General features: G+C 31.0%; 5 protein-coding genes across 10 annotated transcripts in view; 3 read left to right on the top strand and 2 right to left on the bottom strand.

Moving 5' to 3' along the window:
• Window positions 1–976, bottom strand: part of trc (Serine/threonine-protein kinase tricornered) — a 110322-nt gene extending 109346 nt beyond the window's left edge. Inside the window, exon 1 of the mRNA XM_035864301.2 lies at window positions 36–976. Coding sequence (XP_035720194.1) covers window positions 36–37 — 2 coding nt within the window. The 5' untranslated portion in view covers window positions 38–976. The remainder of the gene's footprint in view (window positions 1–35) is intronic.
• Window positions 977–4310: 3334 nt separating this feature from the next.
• Window positions 4311–8279, bottom strand: LOC118443065 (uncharacterized). Of its 5 annotated transcripts, none has more exons than XM_035869550.2 (6): window positions 7875–8279; window positions 7131–7285; window positions 6783–7023; window positions 5646–6631; window positions 5253–5554; window positions 4311–5141 (listed from the first exon to the last, which is right to left on the bottom strand). In XM_035869550.2, the coding sequence occupies exons 1-6, from the start codon at window positions 7936–7938 to the stop codon at window positions 5069–5071; spliced, it is 1821 nt and encodes a 606-aa protein (XP_035725443.1). In that variant the 5' UTR covers window positions 7939–8279; the 3' UTR covers window positions 4311–5068. The 5 variants fall into 5 exon arrangements, with proteins under 5 accessions (XP_035725443.1, XP_035725410.1, XP_035725428.1 ...); XM_035869517.2 differs by having other exon boundaries at window positions 4313–5141; window positions 5646–6664; window positions 7875–8278; XM_035869535.2 differs by having other exon boundaries at window positions 4314–5141; window positions 5646–6643; window positions 7875–8278.
• Window positions 8280–9510: 1231 nt separating this feature from the next.
• LOC118442140 (uncharacterized) lies at window positions 9511–12799 on the top strand. The gene is made up of 4 exons (XM_085664827.1): window positions 9511–9675; window positions 9932–10107; window positions 10184–10381; window positions 10500–12799. Exons 1-4 carry the CDS (start codon window positions 9511–9513, stop codon window positions 12589–12591), a joined length of 2631 nt encoding a protein of 876 aa, XP_085520953.1. The 3' UTR covers window positions 12592–12799.
• A 2979-nt stretch (window positions 12800–15778) lies between these two features.
• LOC118443105 (very-long-chain 3-oxoacyl-CoA reductase-like) lies at window positions 15779–18611 on the top strand. Of its 2 annotated transcripts, none has more exons than XM_035869597.2 (4): window positions 15779–15985; window positions 17141–17513; window positions 17803–18146; window positions 18263–18611. In XM_035869597.2, exons 2-4 carry the CDS (start codon window positions 17142–17144, stop codon window positions 18528–18530), a joined length of 984 nt encoding a protein of 327 aa, XP_035725490.2. In that variant the 5' UTR covers window positions 15779–15985; window position 17141; the 3' UTR covers window positions 18531–18611. The 2 variants fall into 2 exon arrangements, with proteins under 2 accessions (XP_035725490.2, XP_035725498.2); XM_035869605.2 differs by lacking the exon at window positions 15779–15985 and adding an exon at window positions 16316–16453.
• A 1034-nt stretch (window positions 18612–19645) lies between these two features.
• LOC118443114 (very-long-chain 3-oxoacyl-CoA reductase-like) lies at window positions 19646–21453 on the top strand. The gene is made up of 3 exons (XM_035869619.2): window positions 19646–20146; window positions 20432–20778; window positions 20892–21453. Exons 1-3 carry the CDS (start codon window positions 19775–19777, stop codon window positions 21115–21117), a joined length of 945 nt encoding a protein of 314 aa, XP_035725512.2. The 5' UTR covers window positions 19646–19774; the 3' UTR covers window positions 21118–21453.
• The last annotated feature ends 1542 nt before the right edge of the window (window positions 21454–22995 follow it).

Below are 22995 nucleotides of genomic sequence, written 5' to 3'. Positions count from 1 at the left end.
CCAGTCGTCTCTATATACCAAAAGACGGTACTTACATTTTAATACGATGGCTCGACCGTGGACCGCATTCGTAGGCAGGAAACGTTCTGACGAACACGACGTATATATTTTAACGATCACACCGTCCTCCTCTTCCTCCTTCTCCTCCTCCTCCTCCTCCTCCTCCTACTCCTTTTTTTCTTTTCTTTCTCTTTTTTTTCTCCTTCACCGACCGTAGTAAATTGCTTCGATTCGCAACCTCCACCGTTCCTAGGACTCTCCTTGCTAGTGCTGCTGTTACTTTTGCTCTTGCTCTTGCTGTTGCTGCTGCTGCTGCTGCTGTTGACTTCGATGGCTCAAGTTTGATCGCGCTCACTCACTCTCACTCGCACGTTTCAATATGAGAGAGAGAGAGAGAGAGAGAGAGAGAGAAAGAGAGAGAGAGAGAGAGAGAAAGCAAGTGAAAGAGATAGAGGGAGAAAGAAAGGGAAAGAAAGAGAGACGAATATATAATATACTCGCGCGAGCGACCGACTGGCCAGGCCAGTTCTCAATGTCCGCTTTTCGCGGTTATGGACTGTCTCTCTCTTTCTCCTTCTCTCTCTCTCTCTCTCTCTCTCTCTCTCCCTTTTACTTGGTCGCTCGTTCCTGGCTTTTCTCTTCTCTTTCGCTCTAACTATCCGTATTCGTTCTATCTCGCTCGTTCGTATTCCGTCTCTCTCTCTCTCTCTCTATCGTCTCGCTTATTTTCTTTCTCTTTCTCTCCCTCTCTTACTTTATGTTTCTCTATCTCTCTATATTATATCCTCACCGGTGCTTAAGAATCGTGAATAATTCGTCGACGTTACATTAAAAAATCTCGTCACACGCATACGTTTGGCGGCAGAAGCAAGAAAACAATGTATTTCGCGTTAAGGAACCGTCGAAAACCGTGAAAACGAGAAGAAGGTATTGACAAATACGTCGGCGTCGCGGTACCGTCCACCGCTACCGAACGTTTCTCCGGTAAGTACCTGTGCTGCCACCAAACGGCGAATATCGCTAAAGTAACTTGCGCTATTCGAAAGAACAGAAAGAGTGTAATATTATAACGGCTTTTCGTCCAGAGATATTTTCTCGCCCTCTAGCGGATAAATTTTTAATCAATGCTGCTAGACTACGAGTTTTACCTTTTCCACTCTCATAAGTTCCTGATTTTATATTATTTTTAAGATCGTTTCGACCACGATCCTTTCAAGGGACCGACGTGTTTTCATTAAATATTGTATGAAAAATAAATAAACATGTCTGATAACGATATCGGCATAGTTATTCGAAGATTTATATAAATCGAAGAAAATAAATACATATATAAATATATCTATATATAAGAAATGTATAAATATATAAATACATATATCTATATATAAGAAAATAAATATATATATATATATATATATATATATATATATATATTCTCACGGATATCAGCATCAATATTTTTTTTAAATTTCTAATGAATCTAATCTCTAACTTCCCTTCTATGTATACATTGTGCTCTTGTTCTCGATTATTATAAAATAAATATTTATTCGTTTGCGATTCGAGTTTATAAGAAATTATAAACAAATTTTTATCACCCAATGTTTGTATTTAATATCGAATTTCAATAATAAAATCGTGTTATAAAATGAAATTACCTTATTATCCATAATTTTTATATATGAAAACCTTCATTTGTCAGCGACGACCTCGTAATAATGGCGCTTGGTAAAAACCGCCAAAAGGATAATAGTGGAACGAAGAAGACAACGCTGATTGGTTCTCTATTTCGGGGTTCTTACTACGTTAATTAAAAGAAATAATATTTTTATAATATAAAAAGGAAAATTACAAAAAAGAAAGTCTTATCGTTTAATAAAATTTTGATAACAGAAAATTAATTACTTTGTTAATAATTAAAATTATTTCATAAATTTATCTAACGATCTCTTAAATTTCTTTTAAGTTTTTAAAATATTTAATTTGGCTATTTACTAAATTTGCCAATATAAAAATATTATAAATTATTTTAAATATTATTCTTTTATGATTAAATCTTTTGTTTTAATTTTGCTAATTATTTTAAATAATAAATCTATTAATTTATTTAATAATTTCAGAAATATTTATATTTATACGTAAAATTTGATACTTCGTAAACATGAATACGTGGCGGTAAGTTTAAAACAATATTTTAATATTATGCAGAATCGAGTTCAGTATGAAAAAGATCAAAGGAAATAATTAATACCAGTTTTTTTATCATCATTATTATTATTTCATTTGATATTGTACATTTTGCTATAAGTTTAGATATCGTTATTCAATAAAATAACCTCTTATAATTGAAATGGAAGGAAATAAAAATATATACATACATATACATATATATATATATATATATATATATATATATATATATATAATATATATAGTAAAGTGTGTTGCGAGTTAAAGACTACTACAGCTAAAATATAGATAATTGAAATTTTCTTGTTCAACAGAAATATTGCTCTTTATATTAATACTGATAAATTTTCATAAACGGATTTATACCGCTTGTGTGATGACATTAATATCTAATTAATTAATCATAATATTGTTAATATCTAATACATATCGTTATTAATATCTAAACACTTAATATATAATTGTACAACGATTCTTATATTTTAGAACGATAAAATTTGACACATTATGTACAAAAAACAGATTGTATATTGCAGAATTTGGATCCGTTCTTCGTTCTTTTTTTTTTTAATTTTTTTAAATTTGTTGGAAATAATAGCTTCTTTTGTAGAAGATACATGAAGTTTTTAAAATCGGTTATCTCAACGTCGGATTATGTGCTAAAAATAAAAAATTGTCTCTAAATCATTATTTGGTGCTTCATATATTCTAAATCACCAATGTGCGTAAATGAGTTCTTCTCGCTTTCTCGCAGCCTTTTTGTAATATATATAAAGATGCCCGAAAAATAATGATAAAACAACTTACTGGAATTATCGTATGAAATATAGTCGTTTAGACTTAAAAATTTTTTTTCTTTCTTATATATTAATCGATTGACAAAATCAGTCTATATACATCCTTGTGGAAAGTAATATAACCGGAGTGTACGCTAAAAACTTTGAATAAACTTTTCATATGGTACCTAATTTGGAATTCGGGAATTCGAGCCACTTTTTGTTTCTTTTTCATTTCTTTACTTTTCTTTTTTTTCTTTTTCTTTTTTTTTTTTTTTTTTTAAATCTTTTTAGTCGTACGACATAGCACATTCATTTTGAAAGTACTAATGACGATAAAGCAAAAATATCAATTATTTTTTTTTAAGTTCCTATTATGATCTACAATATTATATCACAGGAGTACGAAGAAGATACTTTTAAGTAATACTATGGTTGAACACAGTATATGTCATATCAATTTTGTGCTGAACTTCAAAGTAGTCATGGCACTCTGTTCATGAAAATGATATGAGAAGTAAGAAAGATAAACATTTTAGTGAATAAACGAAAAAAAGGGTTGTATATAACATGCAATTTATATACTGCCATTTACAACATGGTAAATGTGTGTGCCTGTGTGTGTATGTGTGTAATTTTTTTTTTTTTTTTTATCCAACTTCTACCTAATATACTACCCAATTGTTATTGTGATATCATGTTTAAAAAAGTATTGTATTTACTACTGAAAGAAGATATTTAGTTGCCCGTATCTAAACGATAACGGGAGTTAAAGTTCCTGCACATAGGATACAGTACAGCCTAGATAATATGTCTATTTTTGTTAAACACATGCGATCAATGTTCATAACAATACTGCTTCCCATGTGATGTATTTTTTTTTTCTTCTTTTTTCTCTTTTTTTCTTTTTTTTTTTTTTACGTTAAGATGAACCGTATTTTATGCAAAGAATCATATAACAACGATGTCTAACAATGACACTGAAATTTGATACTTCTTTTCTTTCTTTCTCTCTTTCTTTCTCAGACAACCTAAATCTAAATTTAAAAATATCTTACGAATCAATTTTTACGGTTTTGAAAACTTATAAAAACTCTCTACCATCTAAAAATCTATAAATTATCAAAAGTTTAGGAAATATACGTTCAAAATTGTCCAGATTTTTTAGAAACTCTCTTTGATTTTTTTTTTATTATGTATATATATATATATATATATATATATATATATATATACACATATTAATAGTTTTATAGAGTTTTCATACTTATAGCTATAAATAATAAATTCATTTTTCATTTTATTATTAAATTAGTTAATAAGACAAATTCAAATATAATAGTAAATTAAAACATATAAAAAAATATTATGTGATGTTTGGACTGCTGATATTTATGCATGTACATAAAATGAAAGGAAAGAGGAAAATAAAAGAAAAGAAAAAAAAAATATATCAAAAGAAGAAAAAACATATAGTATATATGCATGAAAAATATTCATATATACCTTAAAAATTGTGTAAAATATGCGAGCATATACAAAATAATGAAGTCCTGACCACTCGCTTTTTCATAAATCATGGAAATTATCATACTCATATATAAAAAATACTTGTTATTGATGAAATTATTATCATGACAAAAAAATTATTATTATTCCTTATTAAAATATGCATTTGCATAAACATTCGCAGTACAGTAACGTGCAAATATGGTAACTTTCTCAAAAAGTATCTATAATAAACGATAGAGTTATAAAAAGCCATTTTTGTACATTCTGTATCACCCATTTATTTCTGCTTTCTAATCAAATACCTGTAATTTAACAGAAACGACGTATATCTAACGAACTTCTTTAGTAAAAAATGTTATTCTTTGTATCCGAGTTCCAGCTATCAATACTGCCCAATGTTATGTGTAAAGCGAACCGAATTTTATTTACTCTGAAATGAGCATGTACGATCCTAATATTTATTACGCATTCGCGTACTTTGGTACTTACTCAACATATAGACATTATGTATTTTTTTTGTTTTCTTCTTTTCTTTTTTGTTTTGTTCTTTTTTTTGTCTTTTTTTTTCTTTTCTTTTTTCTTTTTTACATTTAATTTTCATCCGAAGATTCTGTAGAGCTTTGTGGCATGGTATTAAACCAATTTTCTCGAACTCCAGTACTCCTAAAGGAAAAGTATTCGATATATAAATCATACATTATCAATATAATGATCCATTTAATATAATTAAAAGAGGATTGATTTAATTATTCGTTGACAAATGATTTTCATTACCTGGTGCGTTGACGAGTACTTGTCGGCAGTGTAAGAGAAGTCCTATAATACTGAGGTGTGGCACTTGATGCTGTGTCCTCTGGTCTCCTATGTAATGTCATGGTTTCATGCGGTGATGTAACCAACTCATCTTCGTTATCCAAATAATAACGAGATCCTGTTGCGCTTTTACAATTTTCACACTCGCTACGATAATCATCCGCGTCATCGTGAAGGGTTGGAAGAGTTTGCATGCTACAAGTACAAGCTACCGATTCAAAACTTCCATCTTCATTAATCTCATTAGCAATGTTTAAAGGAGGCTATAAATAATTAGTATCATAATTAGAATTTAATAATAACTAACTTCATACGTGATATAAAATTGTGAATAAATTTATATTATTATTATACCTTAAAATCACACGGTTTTCGCGAAACAACATTTCCTTGTTGTCTTTCAATTTGAGATATAGTCGTGGCAGACGTTAAAACATCTTTGCAAAAGATATTAGAATCTTGTGGATGTTCTTGATCATTCGAAATAATCGGTGATGTTGTTTGCGGTAAATTCTGAGGAGATAAACTTCTCGGTGGAAGATGGAAAAGTTCTTCCGTTGAACGATCCCTCATAATATCTTTTATTCTCGTCGTAGTGTTATTCGTCAGTGTTCTTGGAATTGTACGATGAGCGGCGGATATATCGGAACTTGGTAAGCTCGCGGATATTGTAAATGCACCACTTTGTCGTGGAAATGTGGTGTGTTGTCGATAATTTTTTGAAATTGTAGAATGTGAACTTGCTAATTGTTGGGTATCATTACTTGCCGTGGCAATTTGATAAGTGAAATTTGTTATACCAGTTGAAACAGGTAAATTCTCATATGTATTCGTAGATGCCGAGTAATTTGTAGCGGTAGATGTACCAACGTTAAGTGTCGTTGATTGTTCACTCTGATTAAGCTGATGACAGTTCGTATATGTGGTTAATGAACCGATCGCTACATTTGACGAAGATACTAATGGGACAGTGCTTGCGCCATTACTATTCGAAGGCATCGGTGAAGTCGAATTTAACGCATCTTGACTACTAGCTACAACTGCTATGTTTGAATGACTATTAGAATCTTGCAAATAGCCATTTGAAAAATTTAATGGTGACAACGTATGGGGAGCCATAGATAACAGTGCTTGTTCGGTTCTAGCAGCAGCTACAGCTTCTTCATAAGGTGGAGGTGCTTCTCCACGTGGGAAATAATTGTTTGCTGGTTTCCATAAAGGATATCCACCGCCGCAAGGCATGTCATCCATCGGAATGCCATGTTGTAATCCTCCTCTTTCTAAATATCCCATACTGCCCAGATTTCTTTGGTCCTCTACTAATTGCCTACTTTGTCTTCCTGCCACACACACTAACATGGGATACCCTGAATCTTTTATGCATAATATCATTGTAAATTATATAACTACTAGTATCATGGCATTTAAACCATTCTACAATTATAAATAATATTAAAAAGTTATATGTCATATAATTATTCTGAAACCTACCTCTAATTTTTCGTTGACGTAGGCGATGTATCAGGAAAAATAAAAGACTTAAAGATAATATTGCCGTTACAAAACTGGCAACAGAACGTAATCCTATATCATAGTTAGCACTTCCTTCTATCAAGTTGGTACCGCTGCCATCAGATTTTTCATTAGCATCGTTTAAGCAAATAAATTCACAGCATGTTTCGCTTCTTCGCAAAGATTTACAATCTTCCTGAAAAGTTATATAAAAATATTTCTTTAAAACATTTTTAATATATCTGCACGTTCAAGCAAATCATTTCATAAATAATTACACCATATAACAAATGAAATGTTTCATTTCAATTAGTTAATAATAAGTACCTCCAGAAACTTGCAAATAACAGCTTTGCACCATTTTGGATTGCCGTTGTCACAAACACAAAATGTACAAGGTTCTGGACCAGGAAAGTAAAGGAAGCCGCTTTCATAAGAACGTCCTTGTAAATCTTTGCAAGCAACTCCGTCTTCTGCGCGAACTGTAAATATTCAATGATTGTGATAGTTCGTATAAATAAATAAATATAAAATATATCCTTCGAGATACGCTATAGTTTATGAAAACAATTGTTTCTGAACATTATCACAAGAAAAGATTTTATTATTTACAATATATAACAAACGTGAGTATCCATTGTACGATTAAATAAAATCCAAATTATAATGATAAAGGAATAAAGTATATAATGAATTTTCGAATTACCAATCACTTAGAAACATAGATATGATGTACGTTATAAAACATACGCATGTACGTGAAAATTCAAATAAATGGAGCGTGTTATCTATATATCTGTTTAAGCGTTGGCCTAATTCAGACAGACGCATTCGAAAACGGCACGTTTCTCGACAGTTGATAAGCATCAAACCGATAGCACTTTCGATGGGTTAAAAAAAAAGAAAAGAAAAGAAAAAAAAAGGAGAGGACAAGACTAGAGAAAAATACGATATTAACGAAAAATAACGAAAGGTATTAGATAATATTAGAGTAAGGAGAAGAAGAAGAAAAAGAAAAATTTACAAGATAAAAATAAAAGAATATAAGATATCTGTACTTATGAAACTCACCGTTAAGATGTAAGGTGAATGTGAGGACAGCATAACCGAGAAAGTCAACGTTGTTGTATTTCATTCTGCGTTCGTTATCTCATCATAGTTCTCGCTCCGTGGTCTAGCGGCAAGCCTTTGTACGTTGTTCCGTATATCGTGTACACCGTCAACGTTTCCTCGACGACATTTTTTGTCCTCTCTGAGAGTTACGGGACACCACTGATACGTACATCACGGTAGACAACTGCGAGGAGAGCCGCGTCCGCCCCGAAAGCCCGACATTACTCTACTTAACGCTCTCGCGTCTGTCTCGGCCTATTTCCGTATTTCCTTTTCGACGATGCATATACGTCTCCCTTTCTCCGAATGAGCACAGCGACACCCGAATTGATCGATTAACGAACGGAACAGCCAACCATCGGTGTCCGACCACTGACGTCTATGCTACCGCCATCTGTACACTGCTTATAGTACTTTTCTACTTATCCATCTTTCTCTCTCACGTATACGGACATGGACTCCTTATTCTTTCTCTCTCTCTCTCTCTATCTCTTTCTCTCTCTTTTTCGCTTGTATTTTAAGATGAAAATAATGATGTCATTTTTATGTTGATGCTTTTTTCTTCTATTTTTTTTTTATTTCTTCTTTTCAACGTCTTAATTTTTTTATTTAAAATTCAGAATAATTATCACGAATTATGATTAAAAATCAAATCAACGATTCGGCGTCGAATCTTTTTTTTTTCCCCTATCTTTTCCATTTTCATCGTTTCCTTCGACAATTTATTCGTTTATTTAAAATTTGTAATGGGTAAGTATTTACGAATAGTCTTAGCGAATGATTAAAAATCGATGATAACGATGATAATTATCGATCGGTTTAATCTTAATCAGTATCGAAACTTTCATTCAAATTCGTAGGCAGTTAACTCTATTTCAATGATTAATCGTTATTTAATTACGAGAACTTGTGTAATTAAATGGTTAAGTCTCTGTTTGCGAACTGACTAGCTGATTATAAATTTCGATCACGTTCGCGTTTATTTGTCCGGCTCAATAGAGAACGGCTCCCGAGCGGCTCGAGTTAAACAATAATTACGTTCCTGGATCGATCGTGCATCCATCGAAATATAAAGAAGACTGTATACTTTCAGAAAAAATGTAATGTAACCTCGTAACTAACTTCTCGACTTTAGAGAAATAAAAAAAAAAACAAAAAAAATGAAAAAAAAACAAAGAAAACCCAGAAATCACGAACTTCGCGTTCGTCGAAACGTCGTTCAACATTTTCGTACAAACACGATTCCTACAAACCGATTTCTAACACAAAATCAAATTATTCGGCCATAACAATTACATAATTACAAATTTTTTCATTATCCCAAAAGAGTAACTTTAATTTTAAGTCTGATTAAAAAGAAGAAAAAAAAAGGAAAAAAAATGGAATACCATTAAAAACTTTTATCGGTTCAAACGATGGAGGAAAAGTTGATAAAATGAAGCTTCACGATCTCTTTCGCGGAATCAAATTTTAAATTAAAAAAAAAAAAAAAATAAAAAAAAAATAAAATAAAATAAAAGTAAAAAAAAAAGACAAAACAATTATCCTACATAAAATACATACACAAAGACAGACGTAAAATCTATAATCAGATATGGATGTAAACGAAGATGCTCCGGAGGACGTAAAACGTGCCGTTTCGGTAGAAAATGAGATAAGGAAGGGTGAAAAGGACGACAAATTTGAAGTACCTCCACAAGAAAGAGAAAAGAAGAAAAAAAAATGGTTACGTTGTGCCAAACCATTGCCGAAGAGAAAGGTTCAAGTAAAAAATCTCCATTAAAATGTTTATTCGATGGACTCACGCTTTTATTCTTTTTTTTTTTTTTTTAATAGTGTGATATCAAAAATTTCTTCCACCTATTTTTACCACGTTACTTATATAAATCGTCTAGATAAGGATTTATTCAATTTTTATATTATTATTAAATTATCAAATTTATTAATCATTTTTATACACACACCCACACACACACACATATATATATATATATATGTTAATTTGATGATTTTAGAAAACTATGGCAGAGGATGAATGTTGTCAGAAAAAAAAGAAGAAGGCAGCGGCGAAAGATATGAAACAAGTAACTGTGATGATTTATGGTAAACCATGCGTTTTTCCTAAACAGGATATCATTCCGAGACATTGTTTGTCAAAGAAAGAATACATCAATCTATTAGCCACTCCGAAGTAAGTTCGATGTAATTATTTTTAATTGATATAACGACGATATTTAATATCTCTATTTGTTCTTCTATTTAAATAGTTATAGATGTCCATCACCATGTTTGCAAGAGGAAGTAAAAAGAAAGTTAAAACCAATTTCAACAAGAATTAAAGAACTTGCTCGGCCAACAAAGCACCGTATGTTAATGACCCTGCAGGAAGTTGGTACTAGATTGAAGCCCGAATTTGTGGATAATTTAATAAAATCACTGGAGGGTGAAACTTGTCTTACACCAGAGTAAAGTGTCATCCAATCGATTAGTATTCTTTGATAATTATTAATAATCAATAAATTGTTATTATATATATATATGTGTGTGTGTGTATATAATGATATATTATCGAGATGATTTCAGGCAAGCAGCGAAGGCGTTTCGCAATAAAAAACGTAAGAGAATCGCTAAAAAACGAGAAAGGACACGTAAGTTATGCCGGATTACTCGAATGCCGAAAAAATCTGGTGCATCAAGTTCTACAATGTTGGACAAGGATGCAGTAATGTGTCAATATATGATGGCCGAGTGTTTTGTTAAGAGTATTCTTGATTGGAAATGTCCTATACCGAAGGAAGAGTACGAGGATATTGCAAGTGTGATAATGAGAAGACTGAGTTACATTCTTGAATATACGCCGACCGATGAGAGCGATCGTAAATCTCAGCAGATGCGTTTCCTCTCAGATATAATAGCTTCCTGGATATCGGGGGTTCTCTTCGAAGTTGCGGATGATCATGAGAAGGAATTAAAGGAAATTTGTGAGAGAAAACGAAAGGAAGAAGAGGAAGAGGAAGAAGAAGTGGAAGAGGAGGAGGAAGAGGAGGAGGAGGAGGAGGAGGAGGAGGAGGAGGAGGAGGAAGAAGAAGAAGAAGAGGAGGAGGAGGAGGAAGAGGAAGAGGAAGAGATGGAACCGGAAGCTGATATGGAAGAAGCTGAAAAATTAGAGAGGGAACGAAAGGAAATGGAAGAAAGAAGAATTCAAGAGGAGGAGGAGGAAAGATTACGGAAGGAAGAAGAAGAAGCGAGATTACAAAAAGAGAAGGAAGAAGAGGAAGCAAGAATACAGAAAGAGAAAGAAGAAGAGGAAGAAAGGATACAGAAAGAGAAAGAAGAAGAGGAAGCGAGATTACAGAAAGAGAAAGAAGAAGAGGAAGAAAGAATACAGAAAGAGAAAGAAGAAGAGGAAGAAAGAATACAGAAAGAGAAAGAAGAAGAGGAAGCGAGATTACAGAAAGAGAAAGAAGAAGAAGAAGCAAGATTACAGAAAGAGAAAGAAGAAGAAGAAGCAAGGATACAGAAAGAGAAAGAAGAAGAAGAAGCGAGGTTACAGAAAGAGAAAGAAGAAGAAGAAGCGAGGTTACAGAAAGAGAAAGAAGAAGAAGAAGCGAGATTACAGAAAGAGAAAGAAGAAGAGGAAGAAAGAATACAGAAAGAGAAAGAAGAAGAGGAAGCGAGATTACAGAAAGAGAAAGAAGAAGAAGAAGAAGAAGCAAGATTGCAGAAAGAGAAAGAAGAAGAAGAAGCAAGATTACAGAAAGAGAAAGAAGAAGAAGAAGCAAGATTACAGAAAGAGAAAGAAGAAGAAGAAGTGAGATTACAGAAAGAGAAAGAAGAAGAAGAAGCGAGATTACAGAAAGAGAAGGAGGAAGAGGAGGAAAGGTTACGGGAAAAAGAAGAAGAAGAAGCGATATTAGATAAGGAGGTATTACCAATGGAAGAAGAAGATGAAGAAGAAAGAAGAAAAGCGGAGGAAGAAAAGGAAAGAAAGAGGATAGCAGAAGAGGAAGCGAAGAGAAAAGAGGAAATCGAGAAGCCTATAATAAAGATCGGAGAGTACGAATTCTTCCCTACCGACCTACCGTTCGTGACCTTCGGCTTGTTGATAGACGTTCTTTATGTCATGTTGGAATCTATGCCAGAGAGCAAAGACGTTGATCTGGTTCGTGATCGTATTCAGAGAGCGATCTATGATAAATTTAGCTCTGTGATAGAGAAGGAAGATCCGGAAGCATTGAACGAACATATGAAGGACGTATTGGTGGTTTTAGCTGGGAAGATCGCTACTTGGCTCAAAAATATTCTCACTGAGTCACAAATCATATTCTTAGACAAATATCCGGCCGAAGTCGAATCCGTTGAAATTAGAGATTGGTCGAAGTGGCTGACGTACGTCAGCGATACTGCAAGCAATTGGGGTAACTGGCTTCACAAGGTCGTCGAGAAAGCCGGAGATATAAGGGAAGAAGGAATAACCCGAGGCGATTGGCAAGAGTGGACGAAATCCGTCGACGTTGATGCTCTTCTTTGGAGACGCTTTCATCTGCAGACCATTCATCAGGCTCATAGAAACGCTACGTTAATGGCGCAGAGGGAAGTAGTTAAGACTGGCACCAAGACAATGGACTTCTCCGAGAAGGAAATACGGAACACCAATCTTCAAAGTGTAGCTTGACGAAAAAAAAAAAAAATGAAAAAAAGCAGATTGTAATTTAATAAGACATTTATAAAGAAACTATGAAATAGAATGTATATTTAAATAGTTCGATTAAAAAAATGACGAAAATGGGTCAAAAAACGAAAGGGATCAACGTGTAACATTTTATCGATATGATTTATTTAACAATAATTATTATCTGATTAAAATAAATAATTCCATCGAATGATTATGTTCTTTTTAATGATTTCTTTTTTCTTTTGCACATTCTAAATACGAAGTCATTAGTATTTTTCCACTACTTTAAATACAATAGCTACGAATACTTGTCGGTTACTTCAATATTGAAATAATGTAAATTTATTGTCGTGATAGTGGAAAAGAATAGTCATTAAAAAAAACAAAAAAAAGAAAAAAAAGAAAAAAAAAGAAAGAAAGAAAAAAAAGGATACATACCAGAAAATAATTTCGTGCCTTTAGGCATTTTTAGATGTTTCATAATCTTTTTTCAGAAAAAAGAATCCAATAATTTGAATAAGTAGGCTGGTTTAAAATAATTATATTGATTATTCATGAGAAAAAGAAAGACAGAGAGAGAGAGAGAGAAAGAAGAAATGAATAAAAAATAATAGATTCTTAATCTGAGAATTTCTTAATTAGGTAATTATAATAATATTTTTTTTTAATTGATAATGTTCATCTTCGCTTTTTATAATGGTTTTCTATTTTTGGAATAAATAACTTTCGTTTCTACGTCATTAAACAATATATGATGCCATGATGTGCATGTTCGTTGTATATACGCACGATCGATGTTATTTTCGGATTTTCTCTTTAACATACGTTTGAATAAACATACGATAGATTAAAAGGTCACTTATTTGACATTCGATCGTATATTAATGATTATAAATCAGTAAGAAAGCTTTTCATTGCTTATAATATGTTTGTTTTTTTTTTTCTCTTTTTTTTCTTTTTTTTCTTTTTTCCTTTTTTTTTTAAGTATACGTTCAGAAATTTCTATCAATATGTTTATGTTAATTATTTATCAGAGATTTATGTTAATCATATCAATGTATAAAGATAAAAGATAAAAGATAAAAGATCATTTTATGGTTATTTTAAATAATAAATTATCTTAATATAATGCAAATTGTTAAAGTACTAATCACTTTTACAAAGCAAGCAATTTATCAAAAGTTCGCAATTCATAATAAGCAAGATATTGTTGTAAATCATTGAATGACGTTTTGTTAATAAATTAACGAATATATATATATATATATAAATAATTACGTTAACATTTATTATAATAAGCTGCGACTTTTGAGATAATAAATAAACAAAAAAAATAGTCCAATTTGATCAGTAATATTTCCTCATATTACTGATTTCAATCAGCTACATTAATTATGTTTTCAGTGCTCGATCCGGCTACTTTCACTAAATCCGGAATTGAAGAAAGTCGATGCACTTTCAAGACATTCTTTCAAGAACGATCGATTTCCAAAGAGTAAACGAATCGAGCGGCTTTTCTGTAAACAATACTATTTTTATATATAATGACTCATCAAATTCAGTTAAAACGTTTGATGATTGGAACGATTCAAATTTTGTACTAACTTTAATCACTATTGTCGAAATACATGTGTACGTTATTTATTTTTTATTTTTCTCTTTTTTTTTTCGTATTCTTATTCTAAAAAAGTACAGCTTGCAATGATTTTTCTTTGTCTCTTTATACTATAAAAATAACACTTGTTTCGTAAAACGATGTATTCTGGTTATGTAACATATTATCATCCTTTTTTTTGTTCACGTGATTATGTATATGATTGAAAGATACGTAAATTTTTTTGAATATGCTTTGAAGGACGTTGGGAGGTTGGAGTCATAACGAATCGATGATCTTTTTGTTTATTTTTCTTTTTTTCTTTTTTTTTTGTCAGTTTCAATTTATTACGACTTATATAATCTAGATTAATTGTGATATTAAAGAAAGTAATTATTTCAAATTTTTGATTAAAATTACTTTCATTATCATCGTCTAATCATAGTGGTACTAATCAATTAGAAAAGTGAACAAAACTGGACTTTACGAAATGCTGGAGAATTCCCAAATACATGGTGCTGAATACATTGACCTACTGCCGGGAAGATAGAAGTCGGTTAACCGTAAAGAGAAAGAAAGAATGAGAGAGAGAAAGAGAAAGAGAGAGAAAGAGAGAGAGAGAGAGAGAAAGAAACCAGATTGCCAACGGTATATATGCACGTACACATTTATGATACATATCCACGTCTTCTACGATTAAACTCGATTAATCATTCTATTCGTATTCCTTATGATTCGATTTTATTCGATTTCCATTATTCGAAATTAAGCAAAAAATTCGTTTCAATCGACTTCTTATTATGAAATTTTAGTGTATTCACCAAGGTTGAAGTTATATATAAAAAGAGAAGAAATAATATAAAATAAAATAAAATAAAATAAAATAATAGGAAAGAAAAGAAAAAAAAAGAAAAGAAAAAAGAAAAATAAAAGAGGAAGAAGAGAAAACAACGGAGAAAAAAGATATGTGCAAGCAACACTTAGAGAAATAAAGCCGAGAGGCAAATACCAAAACTACGGACAGGTGTCCTGGTTACCTATTTCCTGAAAAAAAAAGAAAAACCAGAAAAAAGTGAGGGAGAGACAGAGAAAGAGAGAGAAGGGAAAAAAAAGATATTAAAATGAAAGAACTATCCTCGTGCTCGTTTTTCGAAGATATCGAAGTCAACGTCGATCGACGCTACATAGTAGCCTAATTTCTCAATGAGAGAGTGGAGAGGAGAGAGAGAGAGAAAAAGAGTGAAATAGAAGTAGGAAGTAAAGTATGTCGGAGAAAGAACAACTTACTATTACACACTCTCCCTCTCTCTCTTTCTCTTTCTCTCTCTTCATCTATTTATCTATCTATTTATCAATCTATCTATTAATCTATCTATTAATCTATATATTAATCTATCTATCTATCTATCTATTTACCTATCTATCTATCTATCTATCTATCTATCTACCTATTTTCATTTCATTCGATGGAAGAAATAATAAGAAAGAGAGCTAGTATATGATGGGGATAGCAAGAGATAGGAGAGGGGAAATGGCGAAAAGCTATACTTGATGACTTGAAGGGAGAGGGGATAGTATAACCGTGACATTGCGCGCGCGCATTTCTGTATACAGTCACTGCGGTTCGTCGCATCGATCGTGTTCCTCTACTAACACCCACTACCTACCTTTATTCCCTCTCTCTTTATCATTCTTTTTCGCTCTTTCATTCCAGTAGTTAACTTCACTCCTTCTGTCTATATTTCTCGCATAGTCAATCCACACTTTAACACGGAAGAGATCACTGTGTCCATTATCAACGTACGTTTCATTCTATTTCGTGCAAATAAAAGTTCTTCTGTCAAAAATATAGACAAGTTATTTAAAAGTGTTGTTTTACGCGTGTGTCATTTATTAATTCTCTTTTACTCTTTTTCTCTTTCTTTACCTCTCTCTCTTTCTCTCTTTTTCTTTGGATTTGTACTGATTATATTTTTTAATTGTTTCTGTTATTCTTTTAAAGAGAGAGAGAGAGAGAGAGAGAGAGAGAGAGAGAGAGAGAGAGAGAGAGAGAGAGAGAGAGAGAGAGAGAGAGAGAGAGAGAGAGAGAGAGAGAGAGAGAGAGAGAGAGAGAGAGAGAGAGAGAGAGAGAGAGAGAGAGAGAGAGAGAGAGAGAGAGAGAGAGAGAGAGAGAGAGAAGAGAAGAGATCGTACGAAATTTTTATACAAAAAAAAGAAAAAAGGACGTTCCTTCAGAAGATTGAATATCATTAAGTTTGATTGTAATAGGTGAGAAGAAAGTGAGAAAGTGTATCTCAATATGAATTAATTCAGGGAAAGTTGAATTCGATCGCGCAATTTTTACTTGTCTTATTTATATGATTCTGTTAATAAATCTAAGTTTATTTTCTTTATATTTCGATATTTCATAAATTTGAATTAATATAACATTCTAATGATAATAATAATAAATTGCATTGTTGAGTCGCATTTTCTCTCTCTCTCTCTCTCTCTCTCTCTCTTTTCTTTCTTTCTTTCTTCATTTTACCCTATTTATCTTATTTTTATTTTTTATGAATTCACGGTGAACTTTGAAACAGAATTTTCAATCAGATTACTACGATTATAATCGTATCGATATATACATGAGTGAATACTTTCTATTACTAGTCGTCTGTTGATATTTTTTACTTAACTTCTGTTCTACTTAACGATCGCAAAAATATCAAAATTTGTTATAACGGTTAAGAAAAAAGTCATTATTACTATATGTTACAAATGAATCTTTATAACAAGAATAAACTCGTATATAGTTTATAGATCAAATATATGATTCGAGTTTGTAATCATTTGTATCGCTATGCTGACTGATAAAGCTATGATATCATAAAAATTCTATAAATATTCTAAGTTTGTTATCATACCAAGATAATCGATTACAATAAAAAAGAATTTGAAAACGTAAACGTATTTTAGGATGTTAACATGTTGGGAAAAAATCTCATTGGTTGTTCTGACTGCTGTGGGCCTGAGGATTTTAATAAGAGGAGGACTTTTGGCATGGAAAAAATTATTGGCACCTAATCTAGGCTTAGGCGTAGATTTGACGATTCAAGGTAGATGGGCAGTAATCACAGGTGCAACCGATGGACTTGGGAAAGCATTTGCCAAGGCTCTTGCTAGTAAAGGTCTTGACATTGTCCTAGTATCAAGATCACTGGCAAAGCTTAAAGATGTTGCAACCGAAATAAAAGAAAAATATGGAGTTGAAACACGTGTTGTTGAGGCTGATTTAACCGAAGGTCAAGCGATCTATTCAAAGATCGCTAAAGCTACGGAAGAACTTGAGGTATGATTGTTCATCATTAACATTAACATATTTATCATTACTTTTCCAATAAATTCATATTCACGTATTTATATTTCCAACATATTTTCGAAGTTAGAATAATAACTATGAAATATTCGACATTCTTATAATTCAAAGTTGACATATACGTTTCTATTAAGTGTAAAAATAAATGATATATATATATATATCCAGCTTGAAAGGAAAATTTTACGTTTGAATTATAGAAAAAAAAAAAGAAATGAGAAAAATAATAGGAATTATGATAATAATGCGAATAATTTTACAGGTTGGAATTTTAATTAACAGCGCTGGAATGAGTTACGAATATCCAGAATTTCTCACCAATATGCCAGAAGAAACGCTAAATAAAATATTGCAATTAAACGTGGCTGGTCTTACTGGTACCACTAGAGTAATTCTACCAGGCATGATGAAACGACGAAAGGGTGTCGTAATTAATATAAGTTCGGTAACGGGTGATATTCCAAGTCCATATTTGACAGTCTACGCAGCCAGTAAAGCTTACGTCATTAAATTCAGCGCCGATTTAGCTGCGGAAGTAGCTCATAATGGTGTCACCGTACAATGTATTATTCCTGGACCCGTTGCCACTAAGATGACCAAAATCAAGTGAGAACGTTTATTAGTTTTTTATTATTTTATCCCGATTGAACATTTTTTTCAAATGTATTCTTTAACAATTATTCAAAAATGTAATACATCTATAAATTGACTTATTTTTTTAGGAAACCAACGTGGATGGCACCGAATGCTGATAAATTTGTCGAGGCTACTTTAAAAACTGTGGGAATCGAATCTTTAACAACTGGATATCCTCCGCACTATTTAGTGTACGGATTTATGAAAACTTTGACATGCGTGTGTGAGAAGGGTGCAATGTGGTTAGTGACCAGGACAATGCTCAATCTAAGAGGACGTTCTCTTCGAAAAAAGACAAGGGATCAGGATCAAATGAAAGAGATTCCGCAACATGATACTCTCCTCACAGAATAAATTCCTAAAACTATTTTCTGATTTATTACTATTGTAATTCGTAAGATATTTCTTATCATTGAAATGATGAGTGGTTTTCGATGGTTATATATATATATATATATATATATGTATATATATATATATATATATATATATATATAACCATCGAAAACCACTATATATATATATATATATAACCATCGAAAACCACTCATCATTTCATATATATATATATATACAATTTTCAAATTAAAATTTTTATGAAATTTTTTATCGTTACTTTAGGGAGTATGTTTGCGATACTAGAATAAAAAAATGTTTTCAATTTTTATAAAAAATACTTTAATTTAACAATAAGCTGGATTTATATAATTTTATTTTTTGGTTGTATTGGCGATCTTTTTATAATCTTTCCATATATTTTTTCTTTTTTTTTCTGTCAAATACATTTTGCCACATACATTTGGTATTCATGTATTTATACAAAATGTTTCATAGCAAAATAAATATTTTTATCGTTTCATTTAAATGCAAAACAATTTTATTTTTATTTCAAACCTTTTCTCGATTTCCTACTTACATTGTTTTCTTTTTATAATTATAACAAAGATTATACAAATTATTTATTCTCCTTTACTTTTTTGTTCCTTCCGTATCTTTACATCGTTTAAGTATAGTTTTAGTATAATAAAGGATAAAAGAAAAATAAATAAAAATAAAAAAGAATAATTTGTTTTATGACAATAATAATTTTTTCATATAATTTAAAATAATTGTATATGTGTTTACAAAGAAATTAATTCGTAAATATTCATTCGGTTAAGTTTTCGGTGAATTTTCATTTTATTAAACATGAAAAATGTAAAATACCCTTTTTCCTTTATATATAAAATATAAATTACACAATTAATCCACTATTAAAATTATATAAATTATACATTCTTGACATGAATCGAATTATTGATTACGATTTTTGAATAAAATTTTGGAAAGTCATGGAATATTGATTACGGATTTTGAATGTTAATTGTACATATCACTTACCTATCTACGTGATACTCCTTAATATGAATACAACCGATCATTGTCGATAGGTTATATGTAAAGTCCGGGTTAAAGCTTACAACTTAAATGCGATGACTTGTTGATTCAACAATGATATTATAATGATTCAATAAACATTCTTAGTCTACTATCGTATCAGTAGTGTTATAGTATAATCCGTGTCCGTGCATGTACAAAATTGTAAAACGTAAACGAAAATGTTAAAGAAACGGGAGAAGATATCTTTGATAATACTGACTTTTTTCGTTTTAAGGATATTTATGAAAGGTGGTTATTTTGCATGGAAGAAATTATTAGCACCTAATCTAGGATTAGGCATAGATTTAACAAAGCAAGGAAGATGGGCAGTAATCACAGGCGCAACCGATGGTATTGGTAAAGCATTCGCAATGGCTCTTGCTAGTAAAGGTCTTGATATTGTTTTAATATCAAGATCATTGATAAAGCTCGAAGATGTTGAAACTGAGATAAAAGAGAGATATGGAGTCAATACACGTATTGTTGTGGCTGATTTAACCGAAGGTCAAATAGTTTACTCTAAAATTCTTAAAGCTACGGAAGAACTTGAAGTAAGATAATTTATTAAAATTCTTCGAAAGAAATTAGCATTTTAAAGATTTTTCAATCTGTTGCTAATGAATTTTTTCTCACATATGTTTTTATCTTGCTATTGAAGTTAGAATAATAACTATGAAATCTTCGACGTTTTAACATTCTAAAGTACATACTGAACGTTTTTATTGAATAACGGAATGAACAAATATATATCCTTCGTCAAAAGAAAATTTTATGTTAGAAAAAGTTCGAAAAAGAATGAAAATAATAATTAATAAATTCTGATAATGATTTTACAGATTGGTATTTTGATTAATAACGCTGGAATGAATTCTGATTATCCGGAATTATTCAGCAAGACATCAGAAGAAATGTTAAATAAGATATTGCAATTAAACGTGGTTAGTTTTACCAATATTACTAGATTAATTCTACCAGGCATGATAGAACGAAAAAAGGGGATCATAATTAATATAAGTTCGATATTAGGGATGGATATTAGATGTCCATATTTAACAGTCTATGGAGCTACTAAAGCTTACGTCATTAAGTTCAGCGCTAATTTAGCTGCAGAAGTAATTCAGGATGGTATTATCGTACAGTGTATTGCTCCTGGACCAATTGCCACTAAGATGATAAAAATAAGGCAAGAATGTTTATTATTTTTTTATTATTTTATTCCAATCGAGTACTTTTTCTTATCGTATTTTTTGACGATTATTCAGTAATGTAATATATTTATGCATTGACTTTTTTTAGGAAATCAACGTGGATGATACCAACTGCTGATGAGTTTGTTGAGAGTGCCTTGAAAACTGTAGGAATCGAATTGCTAACAATCGGGTTTTTATCGCATTATTTTTTTCACAGATGCATGAAAATATTAACATACGTGTCTGAAAAGAATACAACCAGATTAATGGGCAGGTTAATGCGCGAACATAAAAAACGTTTTCTTCGAATAATGATGAAAGAGCAGAAGTAAATGAAGAGATAACATAATTCGACAATTTCCTCACAGAATAAATTCTTAGAATTAATCTCTTTTCTCATTTATTACTATTCTAACAATTTGTAAGATCATTTCTATCATTTAAATAGTATTGCTTATTGTCGAATGTACGTGTATAATTTTGTAATTTTAGTTTTCTTCAAATTTTCATCGTTTAAATGTTGATAGATAATTGTGGAGTTTGAACAAAAAATGTTTATTACTTTTACGAAAAAGTTTGCTTTACTTTTACTTTAATGAAAAGCTGGATATATATAAAATGTACATATTTAATTTTTTTATTGGTAGCAATCTTTTTATGATTTTTTCACGTTTCTTTTTTTGTTTCTTATTTTCTTTCTATTATAAAATTGTAATACGTTTTAAATATGTACGTAATCATACAAAACGATTGAATAAATGCTGTTATCATTTCCTACAAATGAAAAATATAATTTTATGTTAATTTTAAAATATCCTTCCGTTTTCTTTGTTAAAAAGATTATTCAAATTATTTATCTTTCCTTACTCTTATTTCCCTTATTTCTTGTTTTTTTTTTCTTTTTCTTTTTTCTCTGTATAAAAAACAAAAAAAGAATAATCTATGACACCAATAATTTTTCTGTATGAATAATAAATAAGTGTATATAGATAAGACAATTAATTAATTTGTAAATATTCACATTTACATCCGATATTTCAAATGAGATTTGTTAAAACCTGTTTTACTTTTTCGGGTAAACTTGTTTTTCAATAAATCATTTGAATTTTTCTCAGAATTATATTGTCAGGGATTAACAATGAAAACGTTTAGACAAAAAAAATTTTTAGATTCGATGTTACTAATCGGATAACGTTGGATACGCAACTGAAGAAGATCAATTATTCATTCACCTCACATCCTTCGCACTTACGAATGCGGCAAGTAGGATAAGTAGAATAAAATCGTTAGTTCTCAGTTGTCTGCTGTTTAAGAAGCAGCAGATGTAGTCGAAAGTTTCTAAAGTTGGCATTCACAATAAGTTGTATCGCTCCTCGACGAAATAAAGCAGTTGATTCAAATGATCAAATCAAACGAACTTAATGCTGGACTGATAGGTGGTCACATGATTTTCCACGTTGTTGCTCCAAGATAATCACCTGTTTTTTAAATGTATGATCATTAGTCACAGATTCCTTAAGCTTCCTGAAGTTATCCAGAAATCCGAGGTTTGGAAGTTGGAAGGATTACCTAGCTAAAAGGATTAATGTTTGTTTGATAATCTTACATCAGAACTAAATCCACGTAGCCTTTCGGTCGTAGTTTAATTGTCAATATGTTAAAATTACGGATACTTTTACCTATCTAATGAATTTTTGAAACTTTCCAGGGTAAATAGTTAATATAATGATAAGTGTTTCGAATGGTTAGAATCGCACGCTTTTCAAAAATCAAAATGAACAACAGTCATTTAAGGCTGTTCTTCCAATATCAATTAAGGGTTATGTGTGACTTCAGCGATTAGTGATAAAGAATGAACTAAAAGGATGTTAAGAGAATTTTATCCTTTCTTTCGATTCATCGTATCGATTTAGTGCTTTTTTCCATATCACGTACGTGCTCTTCTTATCAATTTTCTTACGACCACGACAATCAAAAAGATTTTTTCCATCCATGTCAACATCTTAAAATATGTTTATGTTTTCAAATATTTCTATATGTTAAAACATATAAAATCTATATCTATACGTTAAAACATATAGAATCACTATTGATCGCATTTGTACGATAGGGAACTAAGAACGTTTGTCAATTCGCTGCGGAGTCACTACAAGATCAGTATTTTTTATGTTATCAAATATTAACATACTTATATTATCATATTTATATTG

The sequence above is a fragment of the Vespa mandarinia genome, chromosome 2 (genome assembly GCF_050613455.1).
Source record: "Vespa mandarinia isolate Hongniang chromosome 2, ASM5061345v1, whole genome shotgun sequence".
Taxonomy (NCBI): Eukaryota; Metazoa; Arthropoda; class Insecta; order Hymenoptera; family Vespidae; genus Vespa; species Vespa mandarinia.
Note: the sequence above shows the minus strand (reverse complement) of the source record. Positions and strands in the feature narration are given on the sequence as shown.